At 33.4% G+C, this 21,107-nt stretch overlaps 3 protein-coding genes, 1 long non-coding RNA gene and 1 other non-coding gene across 5 annotated transcripts; 2 read left to right on the top strand and 3 right to left on the bottom strand.

Moving 5' to 3' along the window:
• Nucleotides 1-4,366: 4,366 nt before the first annotated feature.
• LOC130497452 (gibberellin-regulated protein 1-like) lies at nt 4,367-5,138 on the top strand. The gene is made up of 3 exons (XM_056990241.1): nt 4,367-4,513; nt 4,595-4,634; nt 4,725-5,138. Exons 1-3 carry the CDS (start codon nt 4,439-4,441, stop codon nt 4,904-4,906), a joined length of 297 nt encoding a protein of 98 aa, XP_056846221.1. The 5' UTR covers nt 4,367-4,438; the 3' UTR covers nt 4,907-5,138.
• A 509-nt stretch (nt 5,139-5,647) lies between these two features.
• On the bottom strand, nt 5,648-5,719 carry TRNAT-CGU (transfer RNA threonine (anticodon CGU)). The gene has a single exon. It is a non-coding gene; the product is annotated as a tRNA-Thr (tRNA).
• Nucleotides 5,720-6,483: 764 nt separating this feature from the next.
• On the bottom strand, nt 6,484-7,140 carry LOC130497713 (uncharacterized). Its single transcript, XR_008936724.1, has 2 exons — nt 7,026-7,140; nt 6,484-6,865 (listed from the first exon to the last, which is right to left on the bottom strand). It is a non-coding gene; the product is annotated as an uncharacterized LOC130497713 (long non-coding RNA).
• Nucleotides 7,141-15,277: 8,137 nt separating this feature from the next.
• On the top strand, nt 15,278-17,443 carry LOC108815440 (probable pre-mRNA-splicing factor ATP-dependent RNA helicase DEAH3). Its single transcript, XM_018588044.2, has one exon. It carries the CDS (start codon nt 15,404-15,406, stop codon nt 17,441-17,443), a length of 2,040 nt encoding a protein of 679 aa, XP_018443546.2. The 5' UTR covers nt 15,278-15,403.
• A 654-nt stretch (nt 17,444-18,097) lies between these two features.
• LOC108814619 (histone H3.3) lies at nt 18,098-19,016 on the bottom strand. Its single transcript, XM_018587228.2, has 4 exons — nt 18,857-19,016; nt 18,682-18,758; nt 18,514-18,604; nt 18,098-18,439 (listed from the first exon to the last, which is right to left on the bottom strand). The coding sequence occupies exons 1-4, from the start codon at nt 18,926-18,928 to the stop codon at nt 18,269-18,271; spliced, it is 411 nt and encodes a 136-aa protein (XP_018442730.1). The 5' UTR covers nt 18,929-19,016; the 3' UTR covers nt 18,098-18,268.
• Between the last annotated feature and the right edge of the window lie 2,091 nt (nt 19,017-21,107).

Raw genomic sequence — 21,107 nt, 5'->3', positions numbered from 1 at the left:
TACAAAAAAATCATAGAAATGTGGTTTTGTATATAATTTTACAAAATCATCAAAATATTGTAAAGTGAACAATATAATGATTTGTTTGTACATGGATAAAATGTATATACGTATAAATTATTAATTTATAATTTTAATATGAGCATATATTTACATAGAATCTCTTAAAAATTATTATCTTATTAATTTGTATCATTTTTAACTGGTTGTGACAAAAAAAAAATATTAACTTATGTTATTTATAAATTCATTGAGTATTAGTTTATAGAGTTTTTAGTGTTAAAATGATATTTCAGAAACAGGAGAAATATAACATAAAATAATATTAAAAGGTTTAATAATAATCAACTCTGGTATATTAACAACAAACCACCATACCTTTTTAGTGATTTCATATTTTATTTAAACATATTTTCAAAAATGAAAACAAAACAAAAATTTATCTTGAAGTAACATGTCATTAGGATTCATTAATGATTTTACACTAGAAAGTCGAAGTTTCAAATCTTAATGAAGACGGAATTATACGAATTAACAGAGAGAAAATTTACAAGAAATTTGTAGTATGACACAAGGAGTACAAGTATGGATCTGATATGTCGGTTCATGTAATGCAGTAAAGCATGAATCTTCAATAAGTTATGTAGAATTAACGACTTTATAATTATCTTTAATATTTTCATAATTTATAATAACATAATTATTCAATATTAAAAAAAATAACTTTAGGAAATAATTTGGATGTGAAATTGGTATTGCATATGACCATCTTTTTCCAAACAAGTATTCACGGCTCATTTTTTAGGAGTGACGAAGATTGATGCTACAATTTGTTTGTTTGTTTGTTTTTTTTTTTTTGATAAAGGGTTGCTTTGTTTTCTTGATAAAGAGTTGCTTTGTTTTTTTTTTTTTTAAAAGTTCTCAAGTTTGAGCTTATCTAAGTATATTTTGTTTATTCGATTTCGACTCTTTTGGCGGCGGCAACAGCTGGAAACTCTGTAATCATATCACCTAATTATATTCCACCAGATATTTTTATATAGCTACTGGATGAAAAAATTGCATATTTACAGTAATCTTTGTTGAAGTTGAGGTGGTACTCATATAGCCAGATAAAAAAATTGAATTCATATAACCAGATACAGTATAACTTTTCGACTTCATGTAAGCATATAGTTCAGCTGGAACTTAATTACCTGTATGTTGTATTTTTAATTTTTTATTAACAAAAGTTAAGAATATAAAAAAAATGCAAGGGCTTACGAGATTAATTTAGTTTTTAGTTTCTTATTTCCTTGAACATATTAGCAGGCCAATTGAAGTATAGTTCTGTCCTTGGCAAAAAAAAAAAATATAGTTCTGTCATATGTGGTCAGTGGTCACTAGATGATTCCCTCGGTGTTTGGTATCGTACAAATTGTCGTTTGAAAAAAAATGATCATGCAGAACAATAGTAAGTATGGACCAAAGCCATTTTGCTTAATAGAACCATGTCACATTTTTTTTTGGTAAAAAGAACCATGGCACATTTGCTACAAAATATATATATATATATATATATCTTAAATTAAAGTGCATGTTTCTTTAAGCCAATTTGCTTTAAAGAACCCACTATAAAATAACGATATTGATATAAACTACTAGACTAAAAACTCTAGTTTAGCAAAATCATATTATAAAAATATAGTTTCGCTATAATTCGCGACCCTAATAACAACTAAGCCCTAGTATCTTTTATAAATAGCTTGGGATGGGAACAAAAGAACGCCAAAGAGAGCACAGGTTGGCAATTATTATTTTTTATGTTAAACTAGTATATTACAGCTGAAAAACAACACTTTATAGCTGGCTAAATCACTAAAATTTCTTTTTTTTATGTTTCTTTTTGTATACGCTTGGTTACTTCACGAGGACGATATCTTGTACTCGAGGCGGACGTAGGATGATATTTAGTCGGGGGCACAACTGCTTTTCTCATTATGATTATTTTCTTAGCTTTTTTTTTTTTGTCAACCGGTCACTTTTGGACCTTTAATCCTCAAACTGAGGTAAGTAGGGGTCGAACTCCAGACGTCAGGGTCCGAAGGCAGAGCTCAGCAGCCATTTGGCTACGAACAACCCGACGATTATTTTCTTAGCTAATAAGCTTTATATAAACTATTGAAGAAAAGCAAAAAATAGATGGGGGCACGTGCCCCGTAAGTGTACAAGAACGTCCGCCACTATTTGTTTTTTTTAACTATTTTCGATATCAGGCTTTAACCTCTTAATTCATGAAAATTTGGATATTTAAACTACCGTTTAGATTGTAATGTTGCTGACAAAAAAACTACGGTTTAGAAAATTAAGATTTACTTGTTATTAATTTTGTTTGATGATTCTTAGTTTATTAAATAAAATCGCATTCTCCTTTGTTTCTAGTGTCCCTTACGGTAAGTTTTTACATCTATTGATTTGACTTAACGTTTTAAGGAAACTACGATTACCGAACGTGTGGTATTATGTAGCCTAGTATTATATGTCAGCCATGATAATTGAAGTGACATTCTCATGCATCCACAAATGCTATATGTTGACTCAATTATTTATTTATTAAACTAGATGACTATGGTTTAGACCGTGTAGTGCGTGCGGGATGGTGTTGGAGTCGATAAGAGCATCCCCGTTAGTGAAACTAATGGGGTTCACACAGTTTCCAAAAAAAAAAAAAAAATTTAAAAAAAGCCAACAGTTATGAACTCCATTCCCGCGAGCTCTTCCTGGTGAACATGTATCATCATTATTTTGCGGGCTCCACGACACGTGACGGCCCGCAATTGGTCGATTATTATTATTATTATTTTTTTTTTTTAAGAAAAAAAAAGTTGAACAGTAAAAAAAATAATAAAATAATAAAAAATTTTTTGGTGAACCTCCCCATGAAGTTCACATATGGAGATGCTCTAAGATTGGTGAAAAAAAAAGCCAAACACAGAACCTATGAACTCTCACTTTTACTCCTTTCCTTTGTATTTCTGTATATCATTTCCAAGACCAAATATTGATCTAGATCCCAAAAAATTTTGAGATTTTTTTATGTAGGGATAAGCTCCTAAATTATCAAAAAAAAAATTACTAGAATTCGTTAAAAATATTTCAAATCTCCAAAATCTCAGATCCGATTCTAATAACTTTGAAATTCTAATTAAAACTCTAAGAACATTTAATCCTGTATCAAAAAAAAAGAACAGGAGAAAGTGTACGCAAGAAGAGTAGTGGATCATAATGAAATGAAGGATCCTCAAAAGACAAAAGGATTTCTCACGTCAACATCCCCCTCATCCTTCTTGTCTCAGCCACATAAACTGTTCTAAAACTCTTCTTAATTTTCTCAAATTATTATGATCGATTCCCAAAACAATGGAGATCAACAAAAAAACAAAACTTCAAACTGAGCATTGACATCATCCAAAATAAAACAATAGTGATGAATGGTTCTCTTTTTACATAGATGGTATTGGCATGGATACATCGTACGTATAAAGAGCAAATATACTTCAAAGCCGGAACGAGTAGTCCGTGTGTATAGGTCAAGAATTCATAAAACAAGCTCACTCCGTAAGTCAAAAGTCAAATTTCCAAATTAATTATTGTTTATATATCACAGAAACCAATATTTCTGGTAGAACAAAAACGTACCAAACCCAAGCGAAACCAATAATAGAGTTTACTGATTAGCAATTTAGGTAATACGGGAACGATAGAAGTCTACACTTATTCAGTAATACTGGCTTTTAGTTTTCTTACCTATAAGAAATATTAACATAAAAACAAGAATCTCAAATAATTTATAGATAAAACATATACCGAATCGTTTATAAATCAAGAGACCACAAATAATACAAGCTATTGTCCCACCAATATATTCTCTTCTTCGCGTACGCACAACTTTATACCCATCAAACGACCCACTTATAAAAAGATAAAATTAATAAATCCTATATACATCTAAACATTAATATGCTATTAACCATCTTTTCATCTCTGAACCATTTATAGTTAAAAACATAATTACTGGAAGTTATATATATATAATTGCTGTAAAAATTACAAATTACTTTTCTCTTAGAGAACTAAAACTATAAAAAAACTGCGTACATTTCTTTTATTTTCTGATTTTTCTCTTGATCATCAGTAACTGTGTTAAAGTATTAATTGGCTATCCTATCGAATTCTGAAATACGGAAAGGCAATTTCATTTATCCCAAAACTAGTCTATAAGAAATCATTTAAACAATTAAAAAAACAGTCTGGACCAATGTATGGGGTCGAATGTCCATCGAAATCAAGGCTATAAATAGAAGGCCTCCAAGTTCTCATTAGACACAACAACTCAAAAACACATAGTATAATCTTCATTGAGCTAGCTCTCATATAATATTCGTCTCCTTTGAGGATTATGGCTATTTCAAAGGCCCTTATTACTTCTCTTCTCATATCTCTTCTTGTTCTCCAACTCGTCAAGGCCGATGTGGTATGTATTTTTAATAACAAATGCTCAATATTTATTTTAAACACACTTCTTATATTTATCGTTTTCCGAATATCCATTCAGGAAAGCTCAAACAAAAAGAATGGTTACGGCAGTAAAATTGGTAAAAATATCACTTCTATACGCACACACGTAAAAATTTATATTAAAACTAACGTCTAATTAGTAAGATTAATAACGTTTATTTTCGTAGATTGTGGAAGTGCCTGTATAGCACGGTGCAAGCTCTCAAGTAGACCAAACCTTTGTCACAGAGCGTGCGGAACTTGTTGTGCCAGATGCAACTGTGTGCCACCTAGCACCTACGGAAACCACGACAAGTGCGAGTGCTACGCTAGTCTCACTACCCACGATGGTCGCCGCAAGTGCCCTTAAGTATTCAAGTTGCTGCGGATGTTCAAATTCAATACGATGTCTTTTGCTAGGATTTGTTGGAGTATGTCTGTGTGGGTACTTTATTATTATTAAGTCTATTATTAATTGGTCTATTTGTTGTAAGTTCTTGTTTTTTTTGTTCGTTTGGTAAAATTATCTCGTTGTATTGTTTCATTTTCTATACAAAGTTATGTTGCTTTATGAATGATTGATCATAATACTTTTTCCTCAATGAATTGGTGGTTTTCGAAATGATTTTGACTTCGAAAAAACAACATGTTAGTGTTACACATATATATACATAAAGGTGTTCTAAAATATTTACTAATTTATACGTATAGCATAACCCATATGTATTTCAGGGATTTCGTTTTGTTTGTTGAGACCGAGACATTAGATCAGATTTTTGCAGACGGTATTAGCATCGATATTTATTTGGTACGCATAGACCCTATTCCAAACATTGGTCCACATGATCCACAGTTCCACACAATAGAAAATACATTAATAGCATGGGAAAAAACAAAAAGATTTTTACCAAAAAAAAAAACAGAAAGATGACTAGCGTTGTAGGAATGACAACGTACGTTGCTGTAAATATACCAAGTAGGAATACAGTCAACACAATAAAAATATATTGTGTTATAAATAAACTGATGAAAACCCTCAAACTCTTGTGAATTTGTTCTTTCCGTAGTAACGCCACTGGTTTTCTGGTACTTTAGAAAAATAGTATTCTATAGCCCCCGGCGAGGATCGAACTCGCGGCCTTTCGCTTACGAAGCGAACGCAATACCACTATGCTACGGAGGCATTTTAGTCATTGTTTCTAATAACTTAATGTTAGTTTTGGTTGTAATAGCTAATAAGTTGATGAAAACTAAATTTTTGGTTGTGTTACAAAAAAAAAAGCTAATAAGTTGATGAAAACGTGCTGAAGTGTTGAGATTAGAACTTGGAGGGCTTAATGCTTTAGCTCCCCGATGTTGATAAAAAGCCACTCTCATGTAGTCATGTGCAAAGATGAGACAAGACTGGCGACATATTTTAAATATATCCTTAATTAACAGGCCATTATAATATACTCGTCCATTTTATTTCAAACTAAGCACATTGTTCTCGAGCGAACACACTCGTTATTCTTTAAACGACGACAAACTCGTAATAGCTGTCTCTGGTTTTTATTTGATTTCCTCTTCCTTCTAAGCACCTTAATTAGTCTCTTCATATAGTTTAAGTAACCATTTGGAGCTGCTAGTATTTGTGGGTCGTTGAAAATTGCGGGGAAGAATGCACTACAAGAATAATGCATACACTCCGACAGCTATATTTATCGGAAGTTACACGGAAGTGACCTTTTCCAACTATTTTCCGACAATTGAATATTAGTCGGAGTTTGGGTCTCGGTAATTTCCATTTCTCGGAAATAAGTAGGTAAATTCCGATGACAAATCTTATCGGAAGTCTTTCTCGGAGATTGATCGGAAAATACCGAGAAAATTAGAGATCTATGTACCGACAAACTTCCGATGATTTAATATTTTTAATTAAAAAAAAACAAATTAATAAAATAGAAATAGAAATTGAATTCAAATAATATTAAACTATCAAATATATGTTACATATACAAAATTAATTATAAAAATCTATAAAATAAAAATAAAACTATTTTAATATACGGTGCTTCGATGGCCGGTGTTGATGTGAAGGCTCCGGCTACAAGGAGTTGCGACGGTGACTGGAAAGGAGTTGCAAGTGGCGGTGCAAGGAGTTCCGGCGGTGATGGTGTAAGGAGTTGCATCGGTGGTGGTGTAAGTTCCGACGGTGGTGGTTAAGGTGTTCCGGTGGTGGTGGTGAAAGGAGTTCTGGAGTAGCGGTGCAGAGAGCTACAGTGGTGGTGGTGTAAGGAATTACGGCGGTCCAAGGAGTTGAGGTGGTAGTTGTATCTCTTGAAAGAATCTTAGATCCAAAAAAACATAAGTAAATATGAATGTAAAGAATCACGGATCTAATAAACATAAGGAGTGTGACTGAGAGGAGGGGACGAAGAAAAGAGGAGAAAAAAGAACGAAAATGGATAAAATGGAAGAAATAGGAAGAAGCAAAGGGAAGAAAATACCTTATCTTTCACGGAGATCTGTGGAACAAAGTGGTAGAAGAGAAGATAGGCCGAATGTTGATAGAGAAGAAGATCTATATTGTTGCTATAAAAAACTCAAAAAATTGGATCTACTGTATATATTAAGTAAAATTATTAAATATATATGTTTGAATACAGTCATGAAACCGCTGTGAACCACATATTATAGATAGTTATAAACTTTATATATTAAGTTTATTAAGGTTTAAATATTATATGTATTATCAATATGTATTCGATACAGATCTGTATATAGTACAAACGATGGTTTCATGTAAATTCATCGGAACAATAACCACGTTAAGACTGACTATTTCCCGATGACAACCTCTGACAAAATACCGAGAAATTTCATTTGAAGGTACAATCCGGGGATTTTCCAACAATTTAACGAGACGTTTCCGAGAACTCTTTTTTGTCGGAAAAAACCTTTAAAATTCCGATGAAATTAGTGAATCCTCACTACTTTCTCGCTTAGTCATTGAAAATTTTCTGAGAACAAGGGTCATCGGAAACTTTTTGTCGGAGTCTACAACGTTTTCTTGTAGTGATGTATAATAAGGTGCCATGCAGGCTGGTCCTGAGCTAGAAGCCCATGAGGCACGTACATGTTTTGTTTCGCTAAGGAGCGTATGTACAAATTATTATGAGACATTTTCTTGCTACGCCGACTACAAGTGGAGGTTGGCGGAAGTGCCCTTAAAAGAAATATCTCAACTTTCATAATCGGAAGCGACCAAAGCGTCTTTGCACTTTGGCTTTGTGTTTGTAGTATTGACGGTTCTAGATGTCATCAAACATTTGTTTGTAAATTTTAATTTTTTTTTGTTTTAGGGGCCGTACATGAGTGGGCCTTGTGTCAAGTTGTAAATATGGGCATTTTTTTCCCCAAAATAGCTCCTTGCCTAACTTGCCTGACAAACAACTGCGCGCAAGGAGGAATCAGGCTTGTTTATTTGTTTTCGTATTAGATTTATTTTCTTTCAAATAGTTTTTTTTTCTTTTCTTTTTGGTAAAATGTTAAGAAGGAGAATCAAGAAATGGTTTGTTACAAATTCTTGTAGAATAGATCAGTTAATTAAAATAACAAAAAAAATGAGTTTATAACTTTAGGACACAAAAGAACAAGAGCTTCAGAAGCTGAGAGTAGATCCTGAGGAACCCAAAACTAAGATCGATGATACTGTTTTCAAAACCAAATTCGAAGTGTTGGTTCCTCGTGTTGGTGACGGACCAACTAGTACTAGTCCAAGGTTAATCCATAATCAAGTGAGAAGAGAGACGTGAAATATGCAAACCCAACTACGAATAATAATAATTTTTCGGTGGCGGATACAGTAGCGGATCTAGAAATGTATTTAATAGGGGACACAATACTAAAAACAAAACAAAAGATTTATGAACTGGGGGCACTTGTTTTCTTGTGACTTGTGAGACAACTTTTGATCAGAAAGAGGAGAAGAAAAAGAGAGAGTTTGATCCCTTTGTTTATTGGAAGAATATTCTCAAAGAGGTTTTGCAATGAAAACAGCTTGGTTTATAAAAATTTCATTCACTTTTCTTGTGTGTTTTGTTTTGGTTATGATAATAATGATATATATGTATAAGTATGACCTTGGTAAATGGTTATTGAGTACATTTTATCTTTAATGAAACATGTATGTTATCCCCAAAGTATGTAAAGAATTATGTGACGTAATCATTTAGAATGTCCATGGGTTAATAATCATGAACTTAAGACTGAAAAACTCGAGAAGCTGTCTCCAACCCCTAAAATAAACCTTTCAACGTAGATGGAAATGGTAGAAATTTCTAAAGAAACTAGACTAGTAAAAAATGTACACAATAGTTACATCCCTTTCTTTTTTAAGTAGGACAGTTTCAAAATTATTGAAAATGCTTGAAATTTCTAAGATTACTAGATATAGAAACATATGTATAACTTATAAGTGACCATATATTAATGTAAGTGTTCCATTTTTTTGACAACAACTCAAATAAAAAAAATAAAAGCAAAGCCTTGAATCATAAAATGTTATAGCAAAAAAGATACATGTGAGTTTTTGAGATGGGATAATTAAACGTTAAAACAGTCACGAATCACGATCGTCTACTGACATGACCAGCTTCATGACCCGCATCACAAGACATAGTGGAAGACTTGTTGAAGAACTCAATGCAGTCTGCGATAGCTTCATTGTAGTGTACGTGAGATGAATAGTACGAACTACTGCACGATATCTTTGGTGGCTCAGACCTCTGTCCCTCACAAGAGTTCTTCTTCCGGCGAGAAGAGGAAGGGAGAGTGAGGTCGATGAGCCTCATGAGAATCTTTCGGAACTTGCGCAAGACCTTCATGAAGATATGATCTTTTAGGATGAAGGATATTGTGGGTTTGGATATAGCCTAAATGAATGGTGAAAGATATAGTTCGTACGTTGATGTGTTGATGATATAATAAAGAATCACTCATTTTCTTACAAAATCCCATGTAAATTTGTAATGATTCATCAAGGAGGAAAACCAGGAAGAAGAGTGTTTCAATGATTAAACCACCAAAGTATTTCTTGAGATGTGTTTATCCTATGAACATATGTAGGACCCATCTTAACTATCAAAGCTTAATCCAATATTAATCGTTTCAAATTCTCAATGTGTTTTCACACTATGTTTCAGGAGTATTACTAATTACTAGTTGCTGTAAATTTTTGGTGACTTTCAAAATGAAATAAATACTTGACCTGTGGTCTCGAGTTTAAAGATCGGTCATAGTTACTAGTACTAATATACAACGTATAGTCTTATTCCCAAAAAATCTTCAAACTAATGTCACTTTAAATTTTTCAACGAATATAAGAAAAAGACCCGGAACTCCGGAAGTGATCAATTTATGATTAGTCATAGGTTAATTCTGCGTTATAATTAATCTAATCTATTAAAAGTGAAGTACAAATAAAAATTAACCCTTAAACTTGCATAATATTTACAATCATATGCCACTGAATTAATTAATAAATATAATTTAAGTATTTATTGTATTTTCCTTAAATGACTAATATTAAAACTACTACTTGCTATATTCTAGCTAACCAACAAACTTACCATATTTTGATATTCTATGCAATTAATTAAAAATAAATTTCTATTATTGTTATTATTTTTATGTTGTAATTAAAAATAACATAAATTTTAAATATATTGACATACACACACAAATTATTTATTTAAACCAGTATAACAATGTAAAACGTTAGATAGATCAAAAAAGTTGAAGAATGAATAATGGTTGTTGTTTTAGTACACTCGGTCTCATGCATTGATGATGATTTAAATTTTGTGAAAATATGTCGTAACTATATGTAATTAGACATATGCAGTAATAATAATTATTATGCAGTTGAATAGAGAAAAATACAATACTGTTTTAAAATTACATACTTATATTTTACCTTATTTATTAATAATAAATTTATGTATCTATTTAATAAATTTAGAATGCAATATTTTTGAAAGCTATGTAGTTATATTTTTCATTATTTATTGGTGATATCTAAAAATTAAGAACCAGATAAAAGAGTTATTTACATGATATATAATTAAAATATAAGTTAGTATGTAAATATATTAGACATATGCATTAATAATAATTGTCACGCAGTTGAATAATGAATAACACTTTTTAAAATTATTCAGGTAAATATAATAATTTATAGTTAGTAATATGATTTTCGGTACCCTTTCAAGTATGGATCATTTTTTTAGGTATTAAATTTTTGGAGTTTTAAAATTAGGTTCCGTTCAAGTATTATAATTTTTTGGTAACTTTTGAGTCGGATCCTCCTGGTCCGAATGGATTCAATTCCGATGTATTGGAACTTAAAATTGTCGAGATAATTAATCTATCTAAAATTTCAAATCTTTTTACCGTAAATAGTTTCAAATAATTTTACCAGAAAAAACCATACTACCCGAGTCAGTTCAGATATTTTGTTTTCAAACTAAAAAAATAATCTAAAATTAACAATAACAAAAGAATACATATTATTAGTTTTGGTTCGGATTCAATTATGATGTATAGGAACCTAAAATATTCAAATAACTAATATCATTTAGTTATATAGTGACATATTTAAAATATATGATACTAATTATAAAAAATCAAAAATCAAAATTAAAACCCGCACGGGTGTGCGGGTCAAGCTCTAGTGCATAATTAAAGTTGTAGTTAGTGATTACATTCAGAAAGAGTTTTGTGGTCCTGCATTTATATTGACCAAGTTATAGCGCACAACAATTTTTTGGGACCAGTAAGCAAACATTTAGCTTCAAAAGCATTATTCGTAGAACAAAACTAGAGTTTAATCTTTCTAAAGTACTCCTCCGTTTTTTAAGATCCATATTCTAGGAAAAAAAATTGTTTTAAAAAGATATATTTTCTACTTTTTTCAATGTATTATTTAATGAAAATCTGTTAACTTCAAAAAAAATAATTGTGTTTATTAAATTTTTATTAGTTAAAGGTTATGGAAAATTGTTATTCACAAAAATCAATGTATTTTTAATGTGATTTTTTAATATATGTGAAAAGTCTAGAATACATATCTTTAAAAAACAGAGGGAGTATATAATAAGGCAGATAATGGGGAGACAAATTAGAGAGGCATCAAGAGAACATAGAAGAACTAGGAGGCTTTAGGTGAAATGATTCTAGATTAGGATCCTTTTTATAATTTAAGGTTTTATGGCGGTTATGATTATGTCTTGTACTTTACTCCTTCCTTAAGTTAAAAGTTAAAACTAAACCACCTGTGTAACTAATAAATAACTAATAGTGTATTAATCGCAGATATTGAATTATCTAAAAGAGTACTATAAGACTAATTCAATTGGTTGTTTTCTGATATCTACTGCAAGTATATAAGGAAAAACTATTTTAAAAAACAAAACGAAGGACTATTAGATCTAATTCAAGCAGCATTCGTGCACCTTTCAGCCATAATTCTTTGATAGGTAATGATTTAAGGAGTTAAGTGTAACAAGTTTTGAAAGTTCCCTATGAGTGTAATAAACAAACTAAAGGTGCAAATGGCTGCTATCTAAAAGAATAAAATTAGAAAAAATCATATGCTACTTTATAGTTCCAAATGGTTTCAAATGGTGATCGTAGATTGAACGGTGCAGAACAAACAGTTTAACTGCGGTGCGATTTTAACAGTTATAAAAATGGATATATATATGGTATATGTAGAGATTTTTGTTATTGTTAACTGTGGTGCCGGACAGTGCGGTTCGTAATATTCAAAGCCTATATCTTCTTAATCTTTTTAAATTTCACCATTTTCATTAAAAGTAAACAAAAATCCAGTCATCCTGCTGGAGAAAAAAATACAAAACATTACAGATTTTAAAGGAATATATATTATATATATCAAGTTGAGACTTGTTGCTTGTAAACCAGTACGTAGAACATTGAAACAAAAACAAAATCAATTACTTTAAAATGCACAAATTCAACTAGAGAAAATTCTTATTACAGACCTGGACTCAAAGGTAAATTAGGTGGAGTTAAGTTTTCAAGCCCAAAATATAGTGGTTTGGGCTGCCTATATCTCTGATATCATTTGCAACTTCAAGGAGCAATGGAGTTATTACCAAATAAACAATGTATAGCCGTAGCAGCCAGCAGGTTCTGAAAATGAGGAAAGTTCCGATGGCTACCTCATAGCTTACAAAACCTTAATAATTTATGGGTCAATTTTGAACTTATCTGAATTTTTACTTTTTGAATCACCAGAAACTTCGGATCGAAGTCATAATATCCTAGGCCCAAAATCATATCATGTAATATTAGTTTTGTTCCAATGATCATTTGAACTGGAAATCTCAGGTACAATGTTCAGCTAAGTTAATGACACTTGATATTATTATTTGAATTATACAGCTACTAAACTAAAATTATAATATACCTAAATAAGTATATTTTTAATCAAAACAGCTTTGCCTGGTTATCTAAACAAATCAGCTTTCCCTACAAAATAAAATACGCAAAAGACTCGGGAGCATAAAACAATTTACTGATTACGCATGTGGTAGCAACTATATCACTCTCTGCCATTTCCACACTCTTTGATGCCCACCCAGTGTCGGCACACCTCTGAAAGTTACTATCGTTAAACAAATAATTTAAAAATTTTAGGAGTTATTTGTTGCTTGTTTCTCACTTTAGGCTTTTTTTTTTTGAACAATAAAAAAACTACGAATATATGTTAATTTCTTGATCAATCATATCATATGCATTTTTGCACATTTTACTAATGAATTCTTCTTAACCTAATCATGAATTTAACGATAGTAATTAGCTTAGACTCCTAATTACACTTAAAATACAATATTACACTGGGATTTTATGATGCAGGTTATAATAAAGCCCGTATGAACCTAATCTTCCTACAAAATTAAAATTTAGAAGTACAAAAAAACATTATTTCTGAGGCTACTATTACAAATTCAAATGTGCATTGTTTTTCAGAAGAGTTAGTCAAAAATATTATTGAATAAATTGATGATGATGTATTTGGTTTGTTGGTGGATGAGTCAGCTGATGTTTTTATAAAGAAAAAGTTGGTAGTGATGCTTCGGGTTATTGACAAGAATGAGATAGTTAAATATATACACATTAGTTTTACTCATGTAATGAGACATTTTCGTTTTTTTTTAAATCTGCTATTGATTCTTTATTTGTTAAGCATGATTCAAACGTTACAAAAATGTGAGTTTAATGGGTTAAGATCATTGATCTCAAAGGAGAATGCAGCAGCTTTCTGATCAACAAATTATTTTGTCCAAAGCCCTCCAAAAAATGTATATCAGGAGATTTTGAACAAGATGTCGTCGGTGAAATCAACTAAAACACAGTTGAAAAAGTTTAGAAAAGATAGATGAAATTTGTTTATGATGAAAGTTTCTCCTTTCTGTAAGAAATATGGTATTGATTTGGACATAGAGGAAGATTTTTCTGGCTCAAAGAAACCAAGGAAAAAATCAGGAGTGATTAATGGACATCATTATAACTTATAAGGTTAATTGTTTATGCAATTTTGGATTTGTAGTTTCAAGAGTTCAGAGATCGTTTTAATGAGGTTAATACTGAACTACTTATTTGTACTGTTCTTTGTCTCCTATTGTTTCATTCTCTCAGTTCAAAATTGATGAGGTTATCGACAATTTTGCCCATCCAACTTTAGTCATGGAAAGTGCATATCTCTTGAACAAGAACTAGCTATCTATATTGATAATGTTCAAAATGACGACATATTTAATCATTTTGAGAATGTTGGAGAACTTACTCGTACTTTGGTGGAAATTTGAAAACACATGTCATTTTTTTTGGTTAATAGGCGTTTGAAGTTAATTCTGATTTAACACGTTGCTACTACGACTATTAAGAGTTGTTTTTCAGCAATGAAGACTGTGAAGAAAGATCAACGAAATTGGATTGAGATTAGTTTTAAATTTTTGTTTAGTTTATTTTATCAAAAAAATGTATTTGAAAAAATTAGAAACCAAATTGTAGTGAAAAGGTTTCATGGTATAAAAAATGGCAGAATGATTTTGTAGAACATTGTTATATTTTATAAATAAAAAATAAATATTTATAATTTTAGCTATGCATTGACACCTGTTAAAAAATGGATCCGCCATTGTTCCTAAAACGTCGTCTCATCAAGATGGCATATTGGGTGGGTGGTTATCTGTATCAATGTGTGTGGCTGATCAAAAAATTTGCCCTCCTAAATCAGCAGGATGTTTTAGTTTGGTACATTCTTTCACAAGTTGTTTTCCATTAAATAGAAGACAGAAATTAAGATTTTCTGCTAAAGTGGCTGCAATTCTCTCTTTTGTCTTATTACAATATCGACATAAGCAATATATATATAGAACTTAAGATAATGAGATCTCTAAGAATAAACCGACACATTATGTTTCTTTATGCAGTTTTTAGTCTATGTTGCATCATCAATTCATCATACCATCAGAAAAAGAAAAAACTACCGTCTTCTGCCATATGTATACAGAAGCAAAGATTCTATTCAAAATTTGAGTAGTAAAAATAATTTATTTTATTACATATACCATAGAAACTATAATCTAGACAAGATAAGAGAGTGAAAAGGAATTTTTTTGGATATATAGATTAGTGATGTGTGTTTTAGGGTCTATGAAAAGGAAATTTTCTTAATCTTTTCAAAGTTATAATAGGAAAAGGATTAACAAAAGCACGTATATATAAAACAGACGTGCTTGTTTTTCTCAAACCTCAAATCCTTAACCTCTCTTTCTTGTACACAAGAAGTAACATGGAGATGAATAAATGGAATGGAAAGGCTTATACTCGGAGCTATTACGAGATTCTAGAGAAACGGAGGAGCCTACCTGTGTATGCGCAGAAACAAGAGTTTCTCCAATGTTTGATGAGCAACCAGACAGTGATACTTGTCGGTGAAACCGGTAGTGGTAAAACAACACAGATCCCACAGTTCGTTTTGGAAGCCGTGCACGTGGACGACGCAGGAAAAAACCCTAGAAAGTGGCTGGTCGGGTGCACACAGCCTCGTAGAGTTGCAGCCATGTCTGTGGCAAGTCGTGTCGCTGAAGAGATGGATGTAGCTATCGGTGAAGAAGTAGGTTACACGGTCCGTTTCGAGGATTGCACTAGCTCCAAAACAGTGCTCAAGTACTTAACCGACGGTATGCTTCTGAGAGAAGCAATGACGGATCCGCTTCTACAGAGATACAAAGTGTTGGTTCTCGACGAGGCCCACGAAAGAACGTTAGCTACGGATCTACTCTTTGGCATTCTGAAACGAGTCTTGAGAAACAGACCGGACCTTAAGCTGGTTGTGATGAGTGCTACTTTGGAAGCTGAAAAGTGTCTCGAGTATTTTAGCGGTGCACCTCTCATGAAAGTCCCCGGCAGGCTCCATCCCGTAGAGATCTTGTACACGCGAGAACCTGAGAGAGACTATCTCGACGCTGCTGTTAGGACCGTTGTTCAGATTCACATGTTTGAGCCGCCTGGTGACGTTCTTGTTTTCTTAACCGGTGAGGAAGAGATTGAAGAAGCATGCCGAAAAATCGTCGGTGAGCTTGGGGATCAAGTCAACGTCGTGCCGTTGTATTCTTCTCTTCCACCTGCTATGCAACAGAAGATCTTTGATCCCGCTACGGGGAATAGGAGAAAGATTGTTGTATCCACCAACATCGCAGAGACTTCTTTAACCATCGATGGGGTTGTCTACGTGGTTGATCCTGGTTTCGCTAAGCAGAAACTATACAACCCTAAAACCCGTGTTGAGTCGTTGTTGGTGTCTCCTATATCACAAGCAAGTGCTCGCCAACGAGCAGGTCGTGCAGGTAGAACACGGCCTGGAAAATGTTTCAGGCTTTACACAGAGAAGAGTTTCAACAACGATCTGATTGCGCAGACGCATCCTGAGATATTGAGATCGAACCTTGCAAACACTGTTCTGACCTTGAATAAACTTGGTGTGGATAACTTGGTTAGCTTCGAGTTTATGGATTCTCCTGCTCCTGTGACGCTGGGTGGGGCCTTGAGCGATTTGGTTGATCTTGGAGCATTAGATGCTGATGAAGGTAAGTTCGGTAACTTGACAAGGACAGGTGAGATGATGAGTGAGTTTCCTTTGGATCCGCAGATGGCAAAGATGCTCATAGTCAGTCCTAAATTCAACTGCTCCAACGAGATCCTCTCGATTTCGGCGATGCTATCAGTACCGAACTGCTTTATAAGGCCTAGAGGAGAGGCTCGGAAAGAAGCAGATGAGGCCAGAGCTAGGTTTGGACACGTTGATGGAGATCACCTGACGTTGCTGAATGTGTACAATGCTTATAAACAAAACAATGGAGACTCGAACTGGTGCTACGAGAACTTCATCAGCCATAGAGCAATGAAGTCTGCGGAGAATGTTAGAGAGCAGTTGGTGAGGATAATGTCCAGGTTTAATCTCAAGATTTGCAGCTCTGATTATACTAGCCGCGACTACTATAATAACATAAGAAAGGCATTGCTTGCTGGCTATTTCATGCAAGTGGCTCATTTAGACCGCACTGGCTGCCGCTACTTGACCGCCAAAGATGACCAAATGGTTCACTTGCATCCATCGTGTTGCCTGGATTACAAACCGGAGTGGGTAGTCTATAATGAATATGTTTTGACTAGTCGGAATTTCATCCGGACTGTCACATATATTCGAGGTGAATGGCTAATGGATGTTGCACCACAGTGTTATCATCTTAACAACTTCAAAAACTGTGAGACCAAACGAGTCCTCCAGAAGCTTTCTAAGAAGAGAGACAGAGAGGGGAATCCAAAGTGAAAAGAAGTAGCTTAGATTTTATCATTACATGTCTCTTCTTCATTACAGATATGTAAAGCTTTTTTTGTGTGTAAAAATATGACTCCAAAATCCCCAGTTCTGTTTTCTCAGTTAATACTCTGGTTCACTAGTTCTATGATTTTTTTTCTTTTTTTGACCAGAGAGTTGGTAGAGTTCCATGTTCTATACTTCATTGCTACGTGAAAGTTTCTATGATTACATGGATACGAAGACTCTAATCTAGTTATTTTCATAAGAACAAATATAATACAAAGGTCATTATCAAGAGAAGATGATCTTAACTTCTCTAATCCCAAAAACAATACACCATTTGAATTACTAGCCCAAGGATTAATACCCAAACCAAACCAAACCAAAACCCTCAAAAGTCGGTTAGTTCAGATTTAAGAAAAACTATTCAAATTCGGCACCAAAACTAACCAAAATTAAGTAAAATTATCCAACATTTTAACAGATTTAAATCGAAATCAAGAATATTGTTGGTTAATTCAACGGAATAACCAAACCAAACAGTATTCGGTTCAATTGAATGGAGATTTTGAACGAACCAAACTAATCAAATTTTGAATGGAGATACACTTTCTTATGCCAGTTCGATTGTAGTAAGAATAATACTTTCCTATTAGCTGCAAATAGGTAAAATCGCTTCTGCTAAAATTCATATATGTTTTTGATTCAAAGGGCGTTTTGACAAGCACCACGAATTGTGGTTTAAAAGCTAAGACAACGACATGAAGAAAGAAAGAAGAGCAAGAAATCAAAAACCACAAAACAAACAACCCTAATGGAAACTATAGGAAATCTCTAAGCACGCTCTCCACGAATGCGCCTAGCCAATTGAATGTCTTTGGGCATGATGGTGACTCTCTTGGCGTGAATGGCGCACAGATTCGTGTCTTCGAACAATCCCACCAAATACGCCTCTGCCGCTTCCTGAAGAGCCAACACTGCGTGGCTCTGGAACCTCAGATCCGTCTACATAAACAAAGATTAAAATCTCAACATCTTTTTAGGCTTAATCAGAAAACAAGATTGAATTAAAAATCTACCTTGAAATCCTGGGCGATTTCGCGAACAAGACGCTGGAAGGGAAGTTTACGGATGAGTAACTCGGTGCTCTTCTGGTACTTACGAATCTCACTGATGAAACAAAACACATCGTTTAGCCAATTAGGTTTACAAAATCGATTGAATAAGGAGAAAGAGGTTATTATTACCGGAGAGCGACGGTTCCGGGACGGTAACGGTGAGGCTTCTTGACTCCTCCGGTGGTTGGTGCAGATTTTCTCGCAGCCTGTTTCGTTTAGATCCACAATCAATCACCAAACCCTAGATCCCCTTTCTTCGAATCGAATCAAAAGAACAATAAAAACGAACCAAAGAAGAACGAACCTTGGTGGCGAGTTGCTTCCTGGGAGCTTTTCCTCCGGTGGATTTTCTAGCGGTCTGCTTCGTACGAGCCATGGCTTTGAATCGGAGATGGTTGGATCGAATGTTTGTTTGTTAAATTTAGAGAGAGAAAGTATGGTTTTATAGTGAGGAGGTGTTGTTTTTATGGAAGGAGGAGAAGTGGGAGACGTGCGATTAGGATCATGTTCTACGGTCCAGATTTGATTCAGGAAAACCATCAAGCCTACGTGGCGATCCGCGTTATCGATTCTTATTGGTTCCTTTCTTGTTAGGATTGAGGCGGAACATCTTAACTGATTATCGGAAACTTGGTTTAGCCAAGGTTCAGAATGGTAAAAATCATGACATGCAGTAGGGATGGCAATTGGGCTCTCCCGTCCCGTCCCGTCCCGTCCTGAACCGCTGCGGGTTCGGCTTCTGGCAGTACACGGCGGGCTTGTCCCGCGCGGGATGCGGTCTCAAACTAGCTACCCAATCCCGTACCGCGAAATATATAGGCCTTCGCGGACCGTCCCGCGGGACATCGAATATTACATTGCTTATTTCTACATGCACAAACAAACATAGACAATAATTGAGTTTAAGCTTACACATGATCGAGCATACTCTTAAAAGATCAATACATTAAGCTTATACAAAACAAATGTTTTTTATTTATCATTTATAATGGCTTGAAGAAGCTCCACCGGTGCAGACCAGAGACGCTTGGGAGACCGGAAGCATCATCGACCCTGAAACCACCATCAACGGAGCTCCATAATGTCTAATCCCTCTCTCTCTCTCTCTCTCTCTCTCTCTCTCTCTCTCTCTCTCTCTCTCTCTCTCTCTCTCTCTCTCTCTCCTCTCTCTCTCTCTCTCCCTCTCTCCCTCTCTCTCTCCCTCTCTCCCTCTCTCTCTCTCTCTCTCTCTCTCTCTCTCTCTCTCTCTCTCTCTCTCTCTCTCTCTCTCTCTCTCTCTCTCTCTCTCTCTCTCTCTCTCTCTCTCTCTCTCAGGTGAAAGCTTCAAAATCCCGCGGTTTAACCCATCCCGCTTTCGACCCGTCCCGCTTTGAGCCCATCCCGCTTTGAACCCGTCCGCTTTGAACCCGTCCCGCGAGGCCCACAATTTTGCGGGTTTATCAAATGGAGGCCCAATCCCGTCCCGCAGCAAGCCTTTACGGGCCAGGCCCGCGGTCCAAGTCCTTGATTGCCATCCCTACATGCAGCTTAATATTATGTAGATTAAGCGTAACAAGTGCAGTTAAATATAGATCAGATCAAATGGATCGTGCAAGAAATATACAAGTCAGGCGGATCATATATGTAAATCAAGGAGATCAAACAATTATTATAGTTTTAATGATAAAATAGTTCAAATAAAATAAATTATATGTTTAATAATAAAAATTACAGTAAAATATATCAAAACACATAGTATAAAATATAATATATAAACAACAATAAATCTTCACTAAAACCATGTTACTGCAATTTTGAAATCAAATTATGAAAACATTGAAATTTAATTATATATATATCTTATTATATAAAGTTTTGTTCTTAAAGTTACTAATTAGTTATAATTGCGACATGTATCAATAAATTTTAATTAGAACATGTGTTAAAATTATCTTTTATTTAGAATTTAAAAGAGATTTTTTTAAAAAAATTACCATTACAAAATAGTCTTTTTAAGGTTCTCTTAAGATTTTAGAAAAGGAAAATTACTATTACATAAAATTTTACAGTTATATATTGTTAAAAATATTTGATTTGTATTTTTCATTTTTTAAAAAATTCTAAACAAAAAATTATAAACTGCTATTTGAAAGTAATTTTTTCTTTTTTACAAAAAAATATAATTTTGTTTTTAAGGATACTAAAGAAAGATAATTACAAAAATAAATATTAACTTTCAAGAAAAAAATATTAAACAAAAAATTATAAAATCCTACATAATTCAACAGTGTATTTTGTATTTGGCTTATGATATGTTACGCAACTCGACTGTGTCGTTTATATATCTAAGTCATGACGTTTATATAAACTCAATCATACCTCGAACATACTCTAAAATTAGAAAATGTAAACATAACTCAGTCGTAAACTCAATCTTGTCGTTTCTATAACTCAGACATATCTTAAAATACCCTAAAATCAGAAAATTGAATTGAAGTACTTTAAGAATTTATTGAAACGGTTGTTAAAATATTAAATGAATATAAATCAACTGAATGTGTATAGTTTGTTGAATC

Source organism: Raphanus sativus, chromosome 7 (assembly GCF_000801105.2).
Source record: "Raphanus sativus cultivar WK10039 chromosome 7, ASM80110v3, whole genome shotgun sequence".
In the NCBI taxonomy this organism is placed as follows: domain Eukaryota; kingdom Viridiplantae; phylum Streptophyta; class Magnoliopsida; order Brassicales; family Brassicaceae; genus Raphanus; species Raphanus sativus.
This window is presented reverse-complemented; position numbering and strand designations above follow the sequence as displayed.